General features: G+C 34.5%; 2 protein-coding genes across 2 annotated transcripts; one reads left to right on the top strand and one right to left on the bottom strand.

Annotated features, from left to right (window-relative positions):
* Window positions 1–1,166: 1,166 nt before the first annotated feature.
* On the top strand, window positions 1,167–15,667 carry LOC138315332 (leucine-rich repeat and coiled-coil domain-containing protein 1-like). Its single transcript, XM_069256269.1, has 9 exons — window positions 1,167–1,277; window positions 2,129–2,515; window positions 2,862–3,079; window positions 6,242–6,349; window positions 6,863–6,924; window positions 7,694–7,834; window positions 10,703–10,789; window positions 14,098–14,158; window positions 14,795–15,667. The coding sequence occupies exons 2-9, from the start codon at window positions 2,241–2,243 to the stop codon at window positions 14,962–14,964; spliced, it is 1,122 nt and encodes a 373-aa protein (XP_069112370.1). The 5' UTR covers window positions 1,167–1,277; window positions 2,129–2,240; the 3' UTR covers window positions 14,965–15,667.
* A 6,030-nt stretch (window positions 15,668–21,697) lies between these two features.
* LOC138316983 (FMRFamide receptor-like) lies at window positions 21,698–23,578 on the bottom strand. Its single transcript, XM_069258617.1, has one exon. The coding sequence runs from the start codon at window positions 23,352–23,354 to the stop codon at window positions 22,176–22,178; it is 1,179 nt and encodes a 392-aa protein (XP_069114718.1). The 5' UTR covers window positions 23,355–23,578; the 3' UTR covers window positions 21,698–22,175.
* Between the last annotated feature and the right edge of the window lie 1,383 nt (window positions 23,579–24,961).

The raw sequence follows: 24,961 nt of genomic DNA, 5'->3' as shown, positions 1-24,961 counted from the left end.
GATTTTCCTTTGATATCTGCCAGTGCAGCCTTTGATGTAGCTTGAGGGTGCAGGGGTTACCATCTTAATTACTTTCTGAAGTGTGTATGCTGTCATTTCATGAGCTGTCATATATTTTTAACAAAAATTTAAGACATTTCTTATAAATTTTTAAATCTTCCGTCCTTAAAGCAAGTACTAAACGTTGTAAAATTTAATTAACTTTAAATTGGCGTTTTGTTTGACTCGATTAGACAAGCATTTGCTCGCATGGTGTTTAGTAGTGTAAAGAGACAGTGACGAATCCTTCTCACTTATAAATCCTTGATATACATGTAGTGTACATGAAGGTATACAATATGCCAAATGCATATATATTTTACACGTAACATGTAGACATTTCATCAGACATTAATTTGGAGGTTACAATGGGTGTAAATAAAATCAAGGAAAGGTAATTTTAAATAATTTCCAAACAAAATTCTCAGGAGGGGGGTCGGGTCAAACTGAACCAAAACTTGTTGGGCTCAGAAACACTGGATTGTTGTGTACACTGTATTAAAACTACAGAATGTTATTACCACTTAAGAACGCAAATGTAATACTTCAGGAGTCAGGACGAGTGTCACAGCAGAATCACTTCCTGGGTTGGCATAATCACAAATTCTTGAAAGTGACATTTATATTGTCAGTAGGTCAACTGGATATGGCGCGAATTATCCGCTGATTTGAGCCACTCCTGTGATAAAATCACATATTCCCTTTTCATATGGGAAAGAAATCAACTCCATCTCCCGAGAGTACTGATCGAGCACATAGATGAATATGCGTCGTTTTAAATATCACCAGTTTCAATATTTTGTTCCTAGTTACAAGTTAAAGAGCTACATATGAAAAACTCCAATAAGTATCGAAAGGAATTCGATAACTCTGGTCCTAGGTAAATTTCCGAGTAATGCCGAATAAGATGTCGTAAATGTAATTTTACGGCCTCAAATATTTACAAGATATATGTTTATATCTCTATATGAAATTAAAATTAAATGATTTAGCGATTTAAACCTAAGTAAATGATGATAAAAAATAGCATCAATGAAATATTACTGCAACGACACCGACAACAAAAAAATCTAAATCTGTGTCATTGAAACGATTGGTGTCAGAGAACATTAACACTAAGCGTTTTGTTTACGCCGATCAGATGTCAGCGGCAAGTATAAACTTGCTGAAGAGAAACAAGAGGCAAAAACAAAATGAACATTTGTGATTGATGCTTGTTGTATTCACACATATTTCTCGTGAGTATATTGATTTGGGTTTTACTCTAAAACATCAAGACCACACTGTTCTCATTTCATCAACTATCATTTAATGTAACCCCATTGAAAAATTACGTCCAACTATGAAAGAAAATCACAAGACTCCGGAGTTTCAAAGTTTGACGATCTATCAATAACAATATTAATCATGCACGACATTTGAAGTAGATGACACAATTTAAAAGTAAAAGGAGGTACTTCAGATTAGACCTATGCTTGCAGAGGTTTTTCTTGCATTTGGGTTTAGGTTTATATATAGTTATAATTACATATGTACTGGTTTATCACTTTCATCATTCTGCCTATAAGATTATAAGATATATAGGCCTATTCATTCATTCATTCATTCATTCATTCATTCATTCATTCATTCATTCATTCATTCATTCATTCATTCATTCATTTCTTTATTCATTCATTCATTCATTCATTCATTCATTCATTCATTCATTCATTCATTCATTTCTTTATTCCTCCAAAATTTGAAGAGTTACAATGAAAGTATTATATTATGATGGCTTATTGGTCTGCAGATTGACCTAGAGAAATTCTCTAGTGTAAAGATATAGAAGGTGACCTTATGTTATCACTGCATGCACAATTAAATACTGTATTGCTAGAATTATATAATCTTCAGAATTTAGATTCTACAACAAATTGTGTTAGTATAGAAACAAATATTTATATTAGGTTGTGGACACCATACCATCACACGAGAATAAAGATTTTTCAATAATGTGAAATTCTTCAAATTTGATAATTATTAAACTGTCAGTCTGATACATGATGTTTTGAAATTGATCTACCCATTTGTTGTTTTTCTTTTTCAGAATTAACAATGTAAAAAATATGGACTTGTATTCATACTGAAGTATGAACATATGATATGTTCCATAAGTGTGTATAATACCATATAGCTGAATTATCCCGAACACAAAACACATGATGGACATGGACTCACATGAACTCTGTCTGATAGATTCTGGGATTAGCTCCCTACAACAGGTCCCACTCAGGCCACACCTCCAAAGCATCAATCTCCATGGCAACTTTATTCAAGTCATCAACAATTTGACTCACCTGTATCATTTGAAACATCTGGATCTCTCGTCCAATCAAATTACTGTTATTGAAGGGTTAGATGAGCTGAATTCCCTAAGAACTTTGAACTTATCATGTAACTTTCTTACTGATGTTAGAGGTCTTGCTGGGCTGAGGTAAGTTTAAAATGATTGATGTATATTCATGAATTTATATAAGATCTATTAAAAAGATACAAGCTTAGGTGTTGAAAGTAATGGCCAGGAGTTTAAACTAGAATGATCCTATTTCGAATACAAGTACATGTATAAATGTGTGATGCAAAAATGTAATTTGAAACATTTAAATCTGTCTGTTCCTTTAATTATTGTGACACAAAAACACAAAAATATAGAATATGTATCATTAATAATGATTGAAATTTTGTAGCCTTATATACTCCTTAAAAAAGATCATGACAGTTTGTCTAACACATTCTGAGAAATGATAATATAAGCTTTAATAAAAAATTTGTTTTTCCAGATCTTTGGTAAAATTGAATTTGAGCTACAACCAGATAACAGATATTTCTGGATTTAAGTCTGTGACTGGGCCAAATTTCAAGATAACACATATAGAGCTACAGGGAAACAAGCTGTCATCCTCAGCACATGTGTCAGAGTGTTTATCGGGCTGTGTCAACTTACGACAACTTAGTCTCAATGCTGATGGATCATCTAACCCACTCTGTAACCAGGCTGGTATGTCTGAAATATACATTATTTTTTTTTTTGTATTTCTTTTATTTTTCCAAATTTTTATCAGACAGTTATATAACATTTTTTATACAACTTTTATTGGTAACACATATTATGCATGTAATTTGTTTTACAATGAGACATATAAATTTGTGGGTGAAATTAACGATATTGCCAAAAAAGGAGTTGGCCATTATAAAGCTTAATTTGTATGAATTATAATACATGAGTAATAGGAGATTTCAGAAAAGATGGCGATGACGTCACACAAAGGTACATCCGGGCGCTCAAAGGTACAACTCCGTATAACTGTACACATTAACATGGTGGGTACACAACCGCTTGCGATGTTTGTTTACATATTATTATAATAAATAGTACGCCAATCCAAGAACTATTATGTTATTTTTATTTCAAAAAGTGTAAATAAAAATATTTAACAATAATATATAGTTTAAACATATGGTATTCATATATTTTACTCTGTTTATACTCCATTTTCGACCGCCACGAGAAAACACGGTCGCCATTACGTGTTGACAGATATATTGCGAATATCAACTTGAAATTACAAATTAAATTCAAAGTTCCCCAAAATTATCATACTGACATTTTAATAAGCGATTACTGTTTTCTAAGTCTTACTTTGTAAAACACATACAATGTGTGATTATGACCAAATTGAAATTTGCTTCCGCAGAACACCCCAAGCGCACGACAGCCATTACGTACAGTACTGTCAAGATACCGAATTTCGTCCTTTTTCAGAGTCACAAAATTACATATTCTGGATAAGTTTTTCTTCAGAAATATTGGAATTTAGTTCATGACATAGAAATGAGTTAGTTTATAGTTACTTTTTATCATATTTTAAAACAAAGTATTTATTCTCGAAGCCGCGCGCAATGTGTCCTTGTCGGCACTTACAGTACTACGATCTGTATTCATAAATCTAAATGTAGTCTTTATAACATGTATTCAAATTATTTAAAAGTAACATCACTTGAATTTAAGACTTTATATAACAGACCGTGGAATATAAGCGAATGAAAGTTAAAAAAAAACCAACTCTACAGCATGAAAGCTGAACGATTTCACCATTTTATTTTTCGAAATATTGGCAGCCATACGTGTACGTACACATGCAGAGCTGCATGTATGTGTAATACAGTGGTAACATTCATTTAAAACAAGATATACATGGTAAAGAACGAAATATATATCTTTAACAAGTACTTATTGAGATATATGTTGGTAATTATGTATCGATATTATTAATTTCCCCAACTATGGGCTGTGGCCTGAGGTGATCTACCAGTGAAGCCATGCACGAACGGCCGTGGTCTGGCCAGGTGGTTCAAATTTCGTTAGATTAGGGGTAAAAAAAACCGGGTACGTGTGACGGCCTGGCACCGTGTCGCAAGCTGGCTTCATGATCAACACTAAATCTATACAGATGTATCTAGCAATAAACAATTGTAAATATAAAAAATTAAATGTCTTTAACCTCTAAAACAATAATAAAACAAAATTTAAAATAAGAATTTGAAAGTATGAAAGTGTATACTTCTGTTAGAATATTGATTGTGTAGCAGGGATGTGCATATCTGTTATTGTTTTTATTAGTCGCCATACTGTGTTTGTACCTTTGAGAACCCGGATGTAAACTTTCTGTGACGTCACACCATCTTTTCTGAAATCTCCTGTTCCTCCACTAATTAATAGTTTAACTCTTATATACATTTATAGACTAAGTTACATGCACAGACTCATACTATGACTTATAGATTACATACATACACACCCATTTTCATACAACCATACAAACTTACACATAAGACACCTGCACATGACAATAACAAACAAACATAGAAGAAAAAAAAAAAAAAAAAAAAAAACGGGGGAGGAGGGAGAGGGGGGGGGTGCTAGGAGCGGAAGTGAGGCTGGGTTAGCAAGAGTAATATTTTAAAGATTATAAGATAAATTATTATACCAATTATTATATGGTTCGAATTTATTTTCCATGGATGAAACATATATTTATATATATTGATAACTTTTAATCAGCTAGCTGTACCAGAGTCATCCATTTTTTCCATTCATTTTTAAAAAATCTGCAGCTCTTGTTCACCTTGGCTATTAATTACATGTATATAGTTCTGAATATTATAGTATTCCTTGATTTCTGTGATTGCTACATATGGATTTAATCTTTTATTGAGACATCTACACTTATATATATATAGTATTTAATCAAAATGAGAATTACATTGTCTATTTTGTATGAAATCTGATTGAGATTTTGCAAAATTAAACCAAAAAGTAATTAAGAAATATACATTATTGGTTGCCACCGGTTTTTTCCCTGAAACCATTTGTCTTCACTGATCCACTCAGTTATTCTTTGTTGCTAATCTCTCTTTGACCATATATGCAATAACTTCCCTATTGGATGACCTTCCCAATTAGTTATCTCCCCTTAACCATTTGTCTTCACAGATCTCCTCAATATTGGCTCTCCCTTTGACTGTTTCAGCATTGTATTCTCTGACCTCAATTGGTTATAATTACCTCCCCTTGACCACTTGTCTTCACTTACCTGCTCAATTTGTCATCTCCCTTTAATCATTCAACTGAACTCTATTTGTTATCTCTTTTGAGTATTTGTCTTCACTGACCTTCCCAATATGTCAGTTTCAAGATCCCAAAATGACGTTGGTAAAGGATGATTTACTGTTGATAAATCCTACCTTTTGATGATTGCGAGGTCATGTTTTGAAGTGAATTTTTTGAGGTCGTAATCACCGGAAGGTGGTTCTTATTGACAGAAAATTGTACTTTACCTAAATCGTTTTGGGAACTCAACTCCAGTATTGATTACCTCCCTTTGACCATTAAATGGCCGCAATTCGTTATCTCACCTCGACTGCTTGTCTTTACTAACCTCTTCAATTGGTTATCTCCCTTTAACCATTCAACTGGCCTCAATTGGTTAACCTTTTTGACAATTAACTGATTCCATTGCTAATACAGTAACATGTATTTCCCTTTGAATTTTGTCATTAGCTACTTTACTGATTATCACCCTTTGTCTTTACTGAATTTTTTAATAAATTTTTCTCAATAGGACAATTTTTCAAATTTTTTTTCCATTTGTTATAATAGGATACAGGGTCAACATCCTTGGATCACTTCTCCAAGTCCAGGTCCTAGACAACATCAGTCGTGATGGTCAACGTGCAACAGGACTGGACGTCTTGGCTGATATTCCTGGTCATTTTTTTTTAATCGGAATTAATTAGACATTACTGTAATAACATAATGGTGAAACCAGATAAGTTCAATAACAAAATGGTGAAACCAGATAAGTGCAGCTTAAAAATTTAACAGTTCCAAGAATTTAAGATGATTAACGCACATGAAATGTTCATAGATCTGACTAGGTCTGACTAATTCTGAATTCATCATTACAGTATTTATACAATATATGTGTACTTCGAGGACAATCTACAAACTTTTCTTCTAGAAGTCAACTAAAATTTGATAAACAGTAATGTCCCTTAAATTTCAAAATGTTTGTCTTTCTTACTATATTTGATAATTTTGACATAATGTCTACATATTATGTATTTCATATATATTTATTCCTCACCCTCACAATTAAAATGGAGTGTTAACTTTCATCTTGTTTGACAATAAAAATATGAAATGCTAAGTAAATTTGATATTCTAGGCAATAAATAGTATTTTATTTCATGATTGATGTCTTTTGATATTTTTATTCAGGATTAGAGGATTACATGGACTTCCTTCTCTCAAACAGTGAATCTACCTCCAACTCTTTTGTGGTATGTCACCAGGGAATGGTTCACATAAACTGAAAGCCAACTTTCTTTTGTGGCTACAAATTTCACAAGTTTGCAAATAAACATTCGCAGATTTAAAAATTGAATGAAAATTCATATGTATTGAAGAGATGTAGATATTAATTTGTGGAGATATACTTTGGTGATTTAACATGCATCGTGAAATTTGTGAAAGTACCAAATTGCATGCGAAACAAAGTTGGGATTACAATACTCAGTAATGCTGCTCATTTACAAGGAAGATACAGAGTATCTTTAATTTAATACAACTCTTCCTTAACTACTGGCCATGGTGAAGCTAGCTTAGACCAAATAGAATATGATATTTTTGTCCGTCAACACCCTTGAAAAACAAAGGGTTGATACTGTAGGTATGACCTAAAATTAAAGACTTCATCTAATATGTTAAATGATTATTCCTAGAGTATCCTTGGTGTGATGATTGATTTACTTATAAGCGTTGTTGGGTAGGCACCTATGCTATATGTTTGGTAGGGTTTGTGGACAGATAAATATTTTTTGTATTTGTATGTCTTGTATACCAATAAGGATTGGTATACAAGATAATAACCTATAAATCACAATTGTCAGAGACCAATGATTGATTACACTACACTACATAACTTTTATAAAAGTATTAGTCTTGATATAAATGTTTAAATGTAAAGATAAACTTTTCTTTTCTGACATTATTGGAAATGAAAGAGACTGTTTTTGTCTTGCCAGTTTGAAAATGAAATTTTTGTTTTAGGAGGCGAAACCTGTGGACTTAGTAACACCTAAAATAGACAAAGCCCTGGAACATTTTAAAAAGAAGGCTTTACAGTCAAGCTCTGACACCAGTAATGTACCACTATCAGAGTCTGAATGGGATAAGAGTATAGAAAAACAGGTATGTAGTGTATTATATGACTGAAATAGGCCCCCATTCCCAATGAAAAATTGCCTTTTTGCCCAATTCACAATTGATGGTAGCTATACAGTGTATTTGCGGTATACACTTCCAATCTCATTGTTTATTGACCTAAATTCCCTATTCAAAAATAAAAATGATACCAGAAAGGGTAAGCAATTGATGAAAGTTATTAGTTTTTTTTGACAAAATTACATTTTAGGTCATTTGACCCGAAGGGTCCAGGATGACATAGTCTTCATGTTTCGTCGTCGTCGTCCGCCGTCCGGCCCGTGCGCCCTGCGCCGGATGAGCGCCGGTCCGGCCGTGTCCGCCGTTCCGCCCGTGCGTTTACTTTTCCACATTATATGAACATTCTTACTCAAGTTCACAGTGGGGAATTTGGTTGAAAAATTGCATGAAATGTTCCTGACACGGTTCCCGACAAAGTGTATGTTATTTTTAGGGTGGTCGAATCCGAAATCCAAGATGGCCGCCACAGCCGCCATCTTGAAAACAAAACTTTTGAAGAACTTCTTCTCAAGTTCTACCAAGTGGGATTTGTGGCTATAAACTTGCAATGAAATGAATCCATGACTATAGGTCCCGACTAGAAGTGTTGGTTATTTTTCTTTGTGGTCGACTGCGAAAAATCCAAGATGGCCCGCCACCAGCCGCCATCTTGAAAACCACATTATTGAACTTCTTCTCAAAGTTCTACAGTGGGATTTGCGCGTGAAACTTTGCATGTAAATGATCCTGACATGTCCGACAACAGTGTTGTTATTTTTGCGTCGTGAACACGTCTGTCGTCATCCGCCGTGCGTAAACTTTTCATTCAAACAACTTCTTCTCAATAACCGGAAGGCCCAGGGTAATCATCAAAGGTCACAGGGGTCAAAAAGGCGAAAATCTTTAAACGACTTCTCAAGAACCAGAAGGCCCAGGGTACTGATATTTGGCCTGTAGGATGCTGGGATGAAGGGCTTAATTCCAAGTTTGTTCAAATAAACGACCTTGACCTTTCTTCAAGGTCACGAGGGTCAAATAGGCTAAAATCTTTAAATGACTTCTCAAGAACCAGAAGGCCCAGGGTACTGATATTGGGCCCGTAGGATGCTGGGATGAAAGGCTACCAAGTTTGTTCAAATAAATGACCCTGACCTTCATTGAAGTTCACAGGGGTCAAATATGCTATAACCATTTAAACAACATCTTGTGAATAATAAAGAGGTTTAGAGACCTGATATTGGGCCTGTGGCATGCTGGGATGAAGGGCTACCAAGTTTGTTCCAATGAATGACCTTGATCTTCATTCAAGGTCACGGGGGTCAAATAGGCTAAAATCTATAAATGACTTCTCAAGAACCAGAAGGCCCAGGGTACTGATATTGGGCCCGTAGCATGCTGGGATGAAGGGCTACCAAGTTTGTTCAAATGAATGACCTTGACTTTCATTCAAGGTCACGGGGGTCAAATAGGCTAAAATCTTTAAATGACTTCTTCTAAAGAACTAGAAGGCCAAGGGTACTGATATTGGGCATGTAGCATTCTTGGATGAAGGGCTATCAAGTTTATTCAAATGAATGACCTTGATCTTCATTTAAGGTCACAGGCGGCAAATCGACTAAAATCTTTAAATGACTTCTTCTCAAGAACCAGAAGGCCCAGGGTACTGATATTGAGCATGTAGCATGCTGGGATGAAGGGCTACCAAGTTTGTTCAAATGAATTACCTTGACCTTTAATCAAGGTCACAGAGGTCAAATAGGCTAAAATCTTTAAACGTCTATGTTGCATTGTACTAATAGTCAGATGACCGTTAAGGCCCATGGGCCTCTTGTTAGATTTTAATACAACTAATTATAGCGCAAATATTACAATTTGTCAAACATTTATTTAGAAACAACTTTATTATCATTGTAATCCAGATGAAACATAAAACATTTACAATAGATTTAGAAGTGATTGCAAAAATAGTTCGCCAAAGATGCGGAAGGATAATCAGGTTGTCTCCTGCTTTTATTCAAAGTGGAAAGTCACCGTAACGTGATGGGAATGGAAAGGTTCTAGTGGTTTATGTAGCATTTAGACTTGATACAAGTTAAACAACTGATTAAAGGTAAATCAACACTCATTGACTTTTATATAGTATTTCTTATCGCCGTTTATTCTTCACCATTTGTTTGTAACTGAGTCGATCTAACGTAGTTTCGACACACGTCACAGTCACAGGGACATGGCACATTTAATTTTTCTTCGGTAGTATGTTGCTGACTCGAACGATGCACAAGAGTCCGTAAAAGGAGAGTTCATAAAAATACTTTTAGAATTGTAGAAATCTGTCCGTAATATTTGCACTTTTTTAAACCACCGCTGTTTAGATCTAGGCCTAGTAGGAAACTACATGTAGGCCTAGGCCTTCTTAGGCATAATTAGGTCTAGATAAAAAATTTTTTTTTGCGAAAACTGATGTTAAGATACCCAAGTTCATACCCAAGTTCATGAGCAAATGAAACCGGATTTTTAAATTAGTTTCATTGAGTCCAACTTCAGTGAAAATTGAAATATAAGAGCATGAAGTAGAGTAATAAAATTGTAAAGATGACTATAGCAAGATTTTGTTGGTTGATCAGCATGATAGATTAAACAAGACACATTGTCATGCTCATCTTACCATTTAATGAGATCAATACTTATCATGAAATAGAGTTATTTCTCTTTGTCTCATCATCTGGTGATGTATAGTGTTTTTTCAGTCTTTATAGAAATATTATTGAGCTGTTAAAAGCAGTAAGATGTAGAGACACAATGTAACATAATAATACAGGGAATCAGGTGGCATCGATTGTGAATTTTCAATTTCAGAATACTAGTGCTATGTCAGAGCAGAATCGTCGTCTTATGATACTGGAACAACAGATAGCAAACCTACTTCAGCCCTCTAAGTCAAAGGTCAGTACACAAACCCTCTCGAATATTACGTAGAATACAACAGCTCACTAAAAATACAATATTATACAAGTGGGGCAACACCTTAAGGGGTGTTGCAGATGAAATGAGAGACAAAAATGACTATAACTCTCAGTAATTCTTCAGAAGAAGTAATTTGAGGTTTTCCCTATAAAACCAATTTTCATGATATATTACTTGCCATAACTTGAGTCCAACCCTCTTTTTGGTTTCAGTCCAAAATTATTGCCTCCCCTTTTCTATATATTTTGTGCCCTGCAAATGTGGCTTCATGGATAAAGAATGTGATTTGCCAAAAAAGTCCATGGTAGTGAAATGTGTGTGAAGTGTTCAAACTCGCTCGCTGTCAGCCATTACACATTGTGGTCGGACATCTTGTATGCTGAACCCTGGCCCTTGCTGGTGGAGTAATGTTACTTTTATCAAGAACTACTCAAGTCACTCTTACAGTAGTGTGTTTACCGTATTAGGTGCATGCTCCTGTCTAAAACCAATTTCATCAACTTATCAGTGGTTAGTTATTGACTTTGATTTGTTTAAAGATGCTCCACCGCCGACAGAAAATAAGCATACTCATCATTTGAGCAATAATCAAATACATATACATTGTATGTCTTATTAACACAAAAAATGATATAAAATACTTTATTATGCCTTTGGTGCATGCAAAATTAGTACTTCACTCCATTTAGGACATAGTGCCACAGATTTTTTTCGTGACGCAATTAATTATTTTTAATATTTTTATCTTGAAGTTAAATTAGAACCTCAAAGTTTTTGTTGGTGGTAATGGTGTAGAGTATGTAACTTTTGTAACTGCAGAAAAATACTAAATCGTAAGTTTCTGTTTTTTATTGAGAAAAATACTATTTGTTAGCAATGGAGCATCTTTAACTTTTGTGCCATTGGTTCGATCGGGTGTGGGTACATTGTACATGATTAATTGTATTGCCATACCATTTGAATTTCCAACCGTATTAATTAAAATACTTAACAATGATACGAAATTTGTCAATATTTTATGCTGCATGTTTCATAAGGAATGTAGAACAATACATGTACATTTATGCCATATTTTGCCTCGTTGTTATGAAACAGAATTAGCCTCACTTAATTGTCCCTTTAATAACATGTTTTCAAATTTGATTTCTGTACTTTCATCAGGATTGGTCACTTATTATAATTAGAATGCACTGGTTTAAATTAGTTAGAAGGTAACAAAAGATGGAGTTGTCAATTAGGCCTATATTAAGTTTACGGTTATCCCTTGCCTGACATTATCGCACGGACGTGTCACCTTCCCTTTGATCTCACCATGGTATGATCGGTGCTATTCATGTGCCATCTGATAACAGATATGGTGTAACTAATTAACTATATTAGTAGGTAGCAATTTAATCATATAATCAAGCTATATATTAGGAGAAACATATTCAAACGGCACATGTCTCAGAGCCTGTACAATACACAGTCAGTATGCGAGTTGTTTTTAATCCATAGCCTACAGTACAGTTCAGTCGCTGTCATGATCACTGAGGTACTGCAGACTGCGTGCAGAAGGCCTACAAAAAACAATCGTAATAGACAACAGAAACCTCAAATATTACGAAACGCATAATACTAACACCCGTCGATAGTGATATAACAGATGATATACACAACTAGGCCTACTTGCTTGATATTGATGACATTAACTTGAACATCAAGGCTGTTTTCAACATCAACCAAAACCAGTTCAAACTGTATACACAAGTGACATGACACATTTCTCCTACCAGGTGGTGTTGTTGTACAGCATATCTTTTGTGCGGTTGAACTAGCCAAGCTGCCCTGCAGGTAGGGCTTTAGTATTGTACCTGCTATCCCTATTGCATGATCGTAAAAGGCGACTAAATTTCGGATATTATATTTTCTCTTCTTCCTAACTGACTTTATCCTTCCTAATGCCTCCCTTGGCACCGCCTCACTTTTGGCCTTGAATTGAGCGTTCGCCCAAGTGAGAAAGGCTCTGGGTTCTGTCCCCTGGCCGAGACACACCAAAGTCTATAAAAGTGGTAGTTTCTGCTCCTACTTAGCGCTCAGCATACAGGGAGTGGGACGACTGGTTCGCCCGTTGTCAGTATAATGTGACTGGATGGGGTGTATTGCTTGGTGTCTTCGGCGGCATGCTTCAGTGATATAGCACTATATAGCAAGGGCAACAGTTCCACTATACAAGAAGACACAACATGAATATACCTCAGTCTCCCAAAACACGCACCTCGCACAACATACACGCAAAACACCGCATACATGGGAGGCCGTCCTTACATGACCATAGCTGTTAAAAGGACGTTAATTAATCAATCAAACAAACAAACTTTGAACTCCCCAAACAGCACACATTTCCCCAATTCTTGCAATGCCCAACATATGGTTAGATATTATTGCAAGACTTACAATATGTTTAATAAATTCAAGTTATTATATCATGAAATAAGCACACTTTTCCATAAATACGACCCATTTGTGAATGGTCCACTCCTCGATCCAATAGGTCAGAATGGCTTTGAAGGAAGGCAGCCCAAGTCCCGAAAAAATCTTGTCTGCTGTGGAAATTTACTGGGAACCTGAAAAAAACCACCAATTTCCAGGACCTTCTTGTGGTCATTCTTCGCAACGTTTTCAAAAACCAAAAATATTGTTTTGTTCAGAATTACTTCAACTTTTAATGTGTAGAATCTCAGTGTGTTAACTTTGAGCATTTGTTCGATTCGCTAAAATGAATTACGCAGAAACTATTGATGAAAATGTCGATTTTTGCATGTTTGACCCCAAATTTCTCTGTTAAATGAATTTTTGCTGTCAACAACTATCTCAGAAGATAAATTATGCCTTGACTTGGTTAAGTCCAAAATTTCATTACATTTGATGCGTCAATTTTCTTATTACCCAAATTGCGGTTAAAACCTGGTTGACAGCAAAAAGTTGTCATGTTACATTCAATCCGAAGGACCGATAACTCTTTTATTGCACCTTACGTCTCTCATTTCATATAATACAAAAACTTCATTGCTTCTACTTAACATTAACAGAATATTGTTCAATATTGTTCGCCTAGTTGCCAGTCATATGAATAATTATGATAAGATTGCATATGTTCATGTCTCTAAGATCAGTGAAATTTTTGCATTATAGCTAAATGTCATCCAAAATTGAGAGAGATATGGTCTTTAATTCACGACAATGTGAAGGTGATTAAGATTTTACAGCCTGTTTGCATTTCTTACAAAGATATTGATATTTGATAGGGGATGTCTGATGGGGAAAAAAGTTCTACAGAAGCAGCTACAAGACTTGTTGCTGAAAGAGGTAAGGCCTATCCCTTTGTTATTTGAAAGTTCAAAATCATGTAACTATTTTCACTTAGAATGAAAATCAAATCTACTTTATCTTTATAGTTTACTGTTATGATTTCCTTAGATATTATCAAGACTAAATAATCTTCCTTTGTTTTCTCAGATTTTGATTTAATTATCATATCTCATATTGGTCACATACTAGATAATCCCCCTTGATTTTCTAAGTGGTTTGTCTGCCCCAGATATTGGTGAACAGTTGTTCTGATTGACTTGACTTGTTTCACTTCCTCCGATATCAGTCACTCTTCTATATCATTTCAAGTGATTTTCTCACATGTATAATTTACTGAATAATTAGCTCCTTTTCTAAGATTGTAAGTTATTTCCATTTCACAGATATTGGTCAGGCTTATAAATCATAACCCTTGATTTCATCAGGTGTTTGTCAGACGTATCAATTAATGTATCTTCCTTGATTTCAACAGCTGTTGGTCAGAATTTTAAATTATCTCCCTTTTTATCCTCAGATGTTGGCCAGACTTATTAATTATCTCCCTTGACCTCAGATGTTTGCCAAACCTATAAATTATCTCCCTTGACCTCAGATGTTGACAGACTTATGTATGATCTCTCTCGATTTTCACAGATGTTGGTCGGACAGATGAGAGTGATGATGCAGAATCAGGAAACATTCAATGCTACAAAACAAGCAGAAGTTGTAAGAACAAAAAGTCAAGGAAGTCGCGTATCCCTGGCTATCGTAAGCCTACAGCTGCCTCACAGGCCAAAGTGGAACCAGCAGAAAGCTCAAGGTAAGTTACATATACTTGTGGACCTTCTTCAGGGTGTGGCTTTTAAGTGAATGGTTTGAATGAAAAAAAATATTTGTATGCTTCCACCATGAAATAGGGGGACACATAATGTAATCAATGTTTGTTATCCTATCCTGTCTTGTTGTGTTCCATTCTTTCTTTTATGGAGAACAGGCCATTTATGTCTTACAGACATTTCTAATTTGTTAAATTATCAGCAGTTGTAATGAGGAACCTGTCTGGCAATTTAGCAATTAAGATACCACAAGGAAAAAAAAACAATATTCTTAAAAATAGTGATAGAAAAATTGAGTTTAGAACAGGCATGTTGCATTCACAATCCAATGCATTCAGTTTTTCAGGAGATAAAATAGAACAGAATAGAACAGAACTCAACCTAACCTTTAGCAATTAAGATACCACATGCAAAAAAAACCCAAAAAACACAAAAAATAAAAAAAACCATTCTAAAAGTTGTTATTTAAAAAACAGTAGTCAGGCTTTTAAAGATACAGTGTACATCATAATTGAATTTAGTAATGAACTATGGTACAAATCTCTTTTTCAAAATTCATTGTGAGAGTTAAAAAATTCTGGATAGGGTTGAAGCAGCACAGATTTGGTTGTGAACGATACTATGTATACTCCTTATATATATTCTGATCCCGATAGCATTTACTGTAATTATAGGCGCTCAAGTATCCATAAATAAGCATATACTAGCCCAACCCTTGTGGGACAGCTTCAGGTACTGAGTGAATGTAGGTTGATTGCTTTTCATTGAGCACTCTGACCTTCCTACGCTTTCTAAACCTAGCACTGCTATTACTGTATAATTGTGAAATTTGTCGAAATCATGGTTTTTAGGTATTGTAGCCTACCATGTTCATGACACTTTCAAAGGCTAAAAAGATAATTTATGAAAATAAATCCCTATAAATAAATTCCTTACAGTCATTCGCAAAATTTTACTCCCTTGAAATTTAACAAGTATCCATGTTTACAGTAGCTACAAAGTGAAGTGTTAGTGTTCAGTGTGGAAAATGAAAGAATTATTAAAAATTGCTGTCACATAGGTTTTATGTACAAGAGGAAATGTGTCATTTTTAATTATAGTGTAAATGGTGAGAACCTGATGGTTGAAATGTGTGGGAAACATCTTAGGTTTAGTTTGCCTATTTAATTATTTTTAGAACCAGCATAAGAGTAATGCTCCAGATGGAATAAAGGTAGCTGGTTTTGCAAAATTATTACAATCTGATAATTCAATTCATGTAGTTATACACTAGCCTTTCATCAAGATGTGCTGGTTTCCAGTTTTTGATCCTATGTTAATACAAGGTTGATCTAACCAAAGAGATGGTTTTTCATTAGGTTCTATAGTTTCCTTCCACCCTTGTATATATTGTTTTATGTCTTTTCATTTTGTCTATCTCTAGCAGAGTTCATATTTCGATTAAAAGAATATTTCATAATTAAAATTTGATGTATCTGGTATATTCTTGTACTCTATATTGTTCCATGCATAAAAGTATTCTATGTTGTATATTGTAGCTTGGCTCTAACTACTGAATCAGAAATGAATAAAAACAATGGGAATAACCATTTGATAGATACATACACAAGTAAATCCCTCATTGAATTAGATACATTGAAGCAGAACTTGATTTCATGATTTTAACACATTCATCCCTGAAAATTGATAATAGGCAGGTCTATAATCTTTAATTTAGAAGAGCTTAAATGTGTCTTAATTCAGCAGTGAATGAGTTAATAAAATGTATACTGCCATCTGAGGCTTATGTAGCTCTGCAGTGTGGATATCCATTGTAACAATGGAACAGACTGGGTAGTTAATCTGTATGATAGCTCTACTGTATCTCAGGGTGATATACCTAGCTACCAATCACCTGATCACAGCAACTGTAGCCTAGGCCTCGTATACTATATTGACTTTCTAACATGCTCTCTCAGATTGTCAAAGGAGTAGATATGATAGGACCAGTATTTGGCCTTAATTTTTCAGACCAAAAAAAATTAACTCTGATCCCCATCAATTTCATATCAATAAATACTCTCATACTTGCCATTCATCAAAACATGATTTTTTATAACCATGTACACGATGTGTCCCACCTATGACGTCATCAAATTGATGATTTTCCTCTTCTCGCCAAATTTTGCGAGAAATTCATCATCTTTAGGTTAGAAAATTAAGGCTTAAAATGAAATTTGGCCGCCACCTTGGAGCAACTTTACATTTTGCATGGATATGCGTAAATACAAGATACACAACGTGTGAAAATCTCTTTCTGCTCCACGAAGGCGGTCACATTCATTTTTAGAGAAAACCACTCAAAAAGTATGATTTTTCAATGATTTTTGTGAAAAATGGCGGGAAACTGCTTGTTGATGATATCATAGTGAACATAATTGGCACATGCGGGATATTTTCGAGATGTAATGTGTTAGCAAATGTATTCAGCTGTTATATGGCAAAATATGTTGTTCTTTACTGGAGAATTAATTTTGAGGCCATATTCGAGTCTTAACGTACCTTCTCCTTTCTGCATTTACCAATGTTTCGTGGACAGTGCATAAGAAAGAATGGAAATAAAGTGTATGAAGTAATTTTTTGAATTGATGCAGGCATAGCATTAACACATTCACTTCTGAAGACACATTTAGATTCTCCGGGAGGGAATGAGTTGAAGAGATATTCTTTCATTTAGAATAGTTTTAGGGTACTGATGTTTATCTGAAAGGGGTATACATGTATATAGGTGCCTATAATATGTGTCATTCATTTAGAATAGTTTTAGGGTACTGATGTTTATCTGAAAGGGGCATACATGTATATAGGTGCCTATAATATGTGTCATTCATTTAGAATAGTTTTAGGGTACTGATGTTTATCTGAAAGGGGCATACATGTATATAGGTGCCTATAATATGTGTCATTCATTTAGAATAGTTTTAGGGTACTGATGTTTATCTGAAAGGGGCATACATGTATATAGGTGCATATAATGTATGTATGTACCTTTCCAGAACAGTGAAAAGTAGTTTTTATTACAGAAAACAGTATTTGTATTTCATCCTCAGACTTTAATGGACCAGAAGTGTTACTTATTACTGTAAATAAACAACTGAGAAAACAGGCAGTTATCTACATTGTATATCAGACAAGTGTATATTTGGTTTGTTTGTTTTAATGTCCATTTGACAGCCAGGGGAATTTCAGGATGTACTAGATTTGAGTGAGGGGGAAGGGGGAGCATGGAAGAAAGCTGGAGTACCCGGAAAAAAACTGGCAAACTACAGTTAATAATCTTGTGGAAGAAAGCTGGAGTAGTACCTGGAGAAAAAACAGCAAACTGCATTTACCATTATTATCTGGGAAATGCATCACATACCACTCGGCCAACCCACAATTGAGTTGGTTGCTTTACTTTATCCATTTGAATTTCTGTTCTAATTTAACTCCACCTGTGATTAACAAATATTGTTAAAGCTGTGTGAATGAACACATATTGATTTAGATGATGTGTGTTAAGCCAGTACCACCAGTTTTTTTGGTGTGGGATTGATTTGGGGGCAATGCTTAGTGCTCTGCTGCAGTAATCTGGTATAATGGCATCAAACTCGGCCTGTTGTAAAACATTCTTATTGGGGGACAAGTAATAGGATTTGTTCATATAAATACTCATCACTGAACCATGCAGGTCAGGTATATTCTCATTTGGACTGATCACCGTGTCAGCAGACGGTGCGCAGATAGCCTTTCTCTACCAGACCGATGTCTTGTCTTCACCAGGCTCTAGTTGTCTGATATTGGCTGCAGTATTACTGGTCACAGCTCACCACACATTGATTTTTTTTTTAACTTTCTATCTCCTGGATAATATATTGTAAATTGTTCTATTTTATAGCTTATTAAAGGCCCACTACCTTTCTGAAACTAAAATTTGAAGTTTCTTAAAAGCCATTATAACATATGTTAGAAATGTTTATCGATGGCCTAAGAAGAGGTAACCACACCAAACGAATGCAAGTTTTTAACGATGAAGATTCTTCTCGTTGTTTTGCTGTCCAGTGCAGTGATATTTAACCAATGTTCGGTAAATAGGACAACCAGCATTATGAAAATTGATATTTTATTTGTTTTGATTGATTGGTTCAGAAGGTAATGATAAATGTAGTATTAATGGTAAGCTAAATAACTTTTGTGACTCTACAAATCAATCTTGTTTTACATTCCCATTTAAAAAAAAGTGAATATGAGGGAATGAGAGTTAAAATTTTTACAATCTATAGTTTTATTATCCCACACATTTTGACATATCTTCTTCACATAAAATCGCCATGGAAATCAATTGAGCAGAGGTATATTACTGTGAATACTTACAAATAGATGACTACTGGAAGTTATTTCCTGACAATGTGGGAGGAATTCTTCATTCATAAATCATTGAGAAATCGTAGGTGCTGGCGGGTAGAGGTGAAATTGTCCACACTGTGATGTAGTAATTCTGTCTGCGAATCAAGATACATTAATCATATCTAGAGAATAATTATTAGTACCTTTGACATGAGAAAATAGTTGTTTTAAAGGAGAAAAGTTTGATTTTTTGATAGGTAATAAGATTTTTATAAAATTTGAGCAAATGAAAAAAAGTTTCTATTTCAGTACTTTGGTCTGAAAGTTGTTGTTTTAGAAGGTGCTAAATTCCAGATTGATTTTTTTTTGTATGACATCAATGTGATTTCAAATATATTTCTTACTTTATGTACATATGACCTCATTAAACTTCATTTTGATGTTTCTGTTCATATGTTTTTATATCTCATTTTTCGTCCATATGTATCAAAATTTCATAGCTGTAAATTTAAATTCTGAAATGATTTCCCTGAAGTTTTGATGAATATTGATTGAAATAATCAAATGCCAATCATGTAACCTGCAGAACTTTATACAACACATTGAATCATGACAGCTACCCTAACGAAATATGAAAAAATGTATTATTGGTATACTTTTTATTGCTAATCTATAGCCGCATCTGCCGTACATCAGTGGGTTTCATCAGTGTTTGTTGTAACTTTTAAATCTTTGCCTCATCTGTTCAATGTTGTATTATTTGGTTCGGGAAACTGTTAGAACGATACAAAGATAACGGAGCAGACCAGAGATTCAATTAAATGATAAACAAATTTGTAAAGCAGAAGTTTCACCAATGTTGGAAGTGATTTTCAAGTATCTAGTATCTATAGTATGTATTACTTTTTTTTACCCTAACTCAAATTAACCCCTTATCACAATCACCCCTGAAATTTCATAATGGCCTGGTCTAATCGTTGATTTAGAAGATTCTATATGTGTCTTCAGGGAAGAATGAGATGAGTTGAATTGGCCAGAACATAGTTATGTGGAAATCATTATTTTGATAAATGTATTTTGAAACATTTCATACAGTATATTTTGTTGTACAATTTATGGAATTCATCAGGACAGTGTTCTCAGTCCATCATTTTTTTTTTTTTGTCTTATTGGTACTTTCTATTTTTTTCATTTTTTCAAAATATTTACAGCTTGTGCCAATTTTATATTGAAATATACTTTCATCATGGAGTTTTTATTATGTCCAATCTAGATTTCTATGAGAGAAATCTTTGAATTCTTCTTGGTTGGCATACATTTCAGGGTAGATACTATATAAAGAAATCATTAGAGAGCAGTGACTGTGATTATTTCTGTTCAGTTTAAAACAAAAATATTAAAAAAAAAAAAAATTAAAAAATTAAATTTCTTTTGAGATTGCCCTTTCAAATTCAGTTTTTATCTTTTAACTTATCATCTCTTTACGGGCTTTTTTTAATTAAATGGAATAAAGATAACTTCCTGTATTCAGAAGAAGTAAATCTAAAATGTACTATACCGTGCACATGGACCCCTCGATAATCTGGACACCTTCGTTCCCAGCCTTAACCATCCGGATCACAAATTTTCTGGACTGCCAATTTCGAGTTTTTGGTCAATTTTAAAATTAACATGTACGTGTATATTGTAAACAATTTTATTTTCGTGTATACAATATTTTGCTTCTTTGTTCTTTTCAACATATTTGCAAATTAATTTCACAATGAAGAGCTCTTACTGTCAATGTTGCATACATGTGATGTTTTATATAATTATTCATGAACCATTTGGATTCGCGTTCGAGCTTTCTCGCAAATTAATACAAAGATTTGTATCTCGCTAAGTGATTCACACTTATTTTATGTGTACTAACCTTCATATTGACTTCTAAATGAAATTGGAAATGCTGTCTCAAGTATTATTGGACAACTTCGGATCATTTCCACAGGTCGTCTGTCAGTGCAGTTAAACAGTTTCTTTGGATCAACTGAGAAGGATTGATTGATTGTGAGTTTTTTACACTAAAGATACAACTAAAAGGCAATGGTTGAGTATTGTCAATGTAAGAAAAGAATCAATGAAATCAATTAAGAACGACGGTTTTGACTCCTTAAATGGTCACAGTGAGTGAATACAACCAATTTGAAAGTCATTTTATTCAGGTTTCAGTGCTTTCTAGGCTTTTTAAGCAAAATTTCATTTTCCATGTTTGGTTTAATTGATTTAGTGCCTTATTAATTAACAGACAGTGTAATTTAAGTAAGTTATGGAGGTGGAGGAAAGCTGGAGTTCTCAGAGAAAAACCTCTGACTAGCGATCTTTACCTGGTAACTGCTCCATATGGTATTCAAACTTGTGACCCAGAGGTCACTAGGGGTTGTGGAAGTATGTCAGGGACATCTTAACCACTTGCTATGGAAAGTATATGTGCATGAATGCTATAAACACTTGTTACAGAATAAATAAAAACAATGGCTTAGTTCTCAGTTAGCATAGGTTTTATACATATAATGGATTGAAAGTAGATAGATATACAAACACTTGATAAGTGTTTTAAAATAGAATCATCACATGTGAATTAATGACACAAAAATACATAGTCAAGTATGTAACTCAATCTCCAAATTAAAAAGAGTAATATTTTTATCACATTAAGTTTTTACCTGTGATATATATGGGTACACTTATCATAATAGATGAACACTTAAGCAGTATCTTATATTTCACCCTAGAAGGGATGCCAGAACAAACTGAACACAAAAGCAACATCGAACAGTTAAAGATTGGTTTGGTAATTACAGAAATGTGCTTTCTGTGTCAAACATCTTGTCATTGCCGTTGGGTTTTTGTGCTCCTCCTACTCGACTATTCATGGTACTTTCATACATAACATATTTATATTGATTCTTGTTTTTCTTGCATGGAATAAACATTTTAACGAAAACACGACGGAAGCGTTTGCCAAACATGCAGTATATAACAAAGTTGATGGCCGAGTTGATCACTACCATTAGATTGCTCAGGGTGGTGAATCGAATGTAGTGAAGCGAACAGTTTAATTCATTTACGTCAAAAATTGTCCACAGAATGTTGTCAATTACCGACGGCAGCTGACACACAAGGAAAACCATGACAACGGCAATCAACATTATAGTAAGGTTTGGTTCCTTTGGGGGAACTTTGGGAGTTTTGGAGCTACCTACACTCATCTGGTGTCTGGTTAACTGAGCAACTTTGACTGCACGGATCAGTTGAATGTTTAGAACGGCCAGTAGAGAGAACGGGAAAAGGAACATGATGAAGAGCTGTAGGTAGATAAAGTAGATTTCCCTGTAGGCTTTACTGGTACCCAGCTCCGTCTGTTGGATTTGAGGCTCCGTACGATTGTAGTAGCTGTTCCACACTTCCGTCGTTTCTGACTCAAGGAATCGCGGTATATTGTATACAACACAGCACAAAAATATCAACAATATGACACGCTTTGTTCTTGACCTGGTGCAGGTGTTGGCAGCCTGTAGGGGGTGACATACGGCGATGTAACGCTCCACAGTGAACGCCAGGGTGGTGTATATTGTGCCAGTCTGGGCCACAAGTGCTATAGGGTAGCAGAACGGATGCATATACTTGTAGGCGTAATAGTAATTCTGTAGGTACCCCTTCTCCAGGTACAGAGTGGGCAGGGCTAGGAACAAACACATGGACAGTAACACTCCCGTGTCATACACTGCCAGGGATATCAGGTACAGCGATGTCGAACTTTGCATCATGCGATGTCGCAATACCAGTATTGAGAGGATGTTCCCCACAATGCCATACACAGTTATTATATTTGCTATGATACCCCACGTGTAGAACTGAAATGTTATGGATGATTCTGTGTCACAGTCATATTGACCCCAGGCCTCTCCTGACATGTTAAGGTCAAATGTCACAGTTGTGTTGTTGTCTTGGTTACTAAGCCAGTTGTCGTCCATGTTTGATTTTTTACTTTCAAACTCTGATCACAAGTCAATCTGTAAGTAGAAGAGAAAATATTTTCATTTTCATAACTGAAACATGAATGTTATGGTATATTGTGTTACTGAGGAGTGATTGATAGACTTCAACTTTTCACTTTTTCCATACCTTTATAGATATAATGCAATAAAATGCACAATAACATTTGGATTTTGCAAGTTCTACCTAGATTTTCATTTTATCTTTGCATATTGCAGAGTTACCTGCCCATATGTGTAGGTAACAACAATATATTGTTTTCAAGATAAACAAAACAAAATGATATAAATGACATCAATTAGTTGCTTCTTCCGTTATGTGATCTCTGTGATGTCGCAATCACCGCAATCAATGCTAAATCGTACTTTAGCCACATCGTTTTGGTGTCTCAAAACCCCTTGTATTGTGACCTCATTATTCTGTCGGTGAAAATAATGTATTCTCTATAAGATATGACTCTCATAATATCCAAATACAGAATTGTACCAGCATGCAACCCCTATAGACATGAATTGCTATACATGATATGGTCAGTTTGTATTTGCTGTAACATATCTAAGGAAGATTTCTGCATGGATTTCTTGAAAATCTGTTAAAGAATTAAATCCTCAATGATTTGACCCTTAATTCAAGTCCACCCCCTGAGGCAGACATGTTTTATTTCAATTGAGAGGTGTTAATCCTGCACTAAAGTGGGATGAATGTGCCACTGTGGCCATAATATCAATACACATTAGCCCAGAGTGTGATGAAGCCAGATCATCACAAATTAAAGTTTCAACACAGTGCTCTGGAAAATCACAAAGGATAGTTCTCTTAAAAATTCAAACTTCAATTTCCGAAGAAAAAAAACCAAACAATTTTTCTTTCTTTTCTAAACTGCATTGAAAGCTAATGATGGAACTTAAAGGATGCACTGAAATCTCTGGGAACTGTTCTCATAATGTTAGAGGTCATATCAGCTCTCAAAGAAAATATCCAGAATTTCTTATTAGACTTAATTGTCAAATACCAAGAATTTTGTATATAATACTTTGTGAAAAATATCCATACATTTAGAAAAAAAAAATGCAATGCACATTATTATTCTTGCAAATACCTAACCTTTCTGTAAGGAGCTTTGCAAATACCAAGCTTTCTCACTTAGGCATTGAAAAATGTCCAACCTTTTACCAGCTATCGAGTCCTTTAAAGTTTAGTTTGACTTATATTGCTAAATTTTCATAGACCGTAACTTGAGTATATTGGTCTCAGATGTACTAGCTTTCACTGATTAATCTTACCATGTACTAGTACCCTGTACTCTTAGCCATTTTACAGGGCTATTCCATTTTGGCATATTACAGATTAGGGTAGGTATCGATTGTTATGTCATTATTTTGTGAGCTCAATTCACATTGTTTTCTCTGAGAAAAATATGATGTTACGCTCGCAAACACATGACATCACAATCAATACCTGCAAGTACAGATAACTCTGTAATATGCAAATACAGAATATCACATTGAAGACAGTCCAAGCCATCCCTGTCTAACATTTTATTAATACTTATATGTACAGAATTCCTTATCTTTCATATTGACAC

Source organism: Argopecten irradians, chromosome 2 (assembly GCF_041381155.1).
Source record: "Argopecten irradians isolate NY chromosome 2, Ai_NY, whole genome shotgun sequence".
Classification (NCBI taxonomy): Eukaryota; Metazoa; Mollusca; class Bivalvia; order Pectinida; family Pectinidae; genus Argopecten; species Argopecten irradians.
Note: the sequence above shows the minus strand (reverse complement) of the source record. Positions and strands in the feature narration are given on the sequence as shown.

Bases quoted from the DNA above. Each gene is read 5' to 3' on its own strand.
- LOC138315332 (XM_069256269.1), top strand. From the start codon at position 2,241: ATGATGGACATGGACTCACATGAACTCTGTCTGATAGATTCTGGGATT. The intron at 6,925-7,693 runs GTATGTCACCAG...TTTTTGTTTTAG, and splicing joins CTACCTCCAACTCTTTTGTG to GAGGCGAAACCTGTGGACTT. The intron at 10,790-14,097 runs GTCAGTACACAA...GATATTTGATAG, and splicing joins TTCAGCCCTCTAAGTCAAAG to GGGATGTCTGATGGGGAAAA.
- LOC138316983 (XM_069258617.1), bottom strand. From the start codon at position 23,354: ATGGACGACAACTGGCTTAGTAACCAAGACAACAACACAACTGTGACA.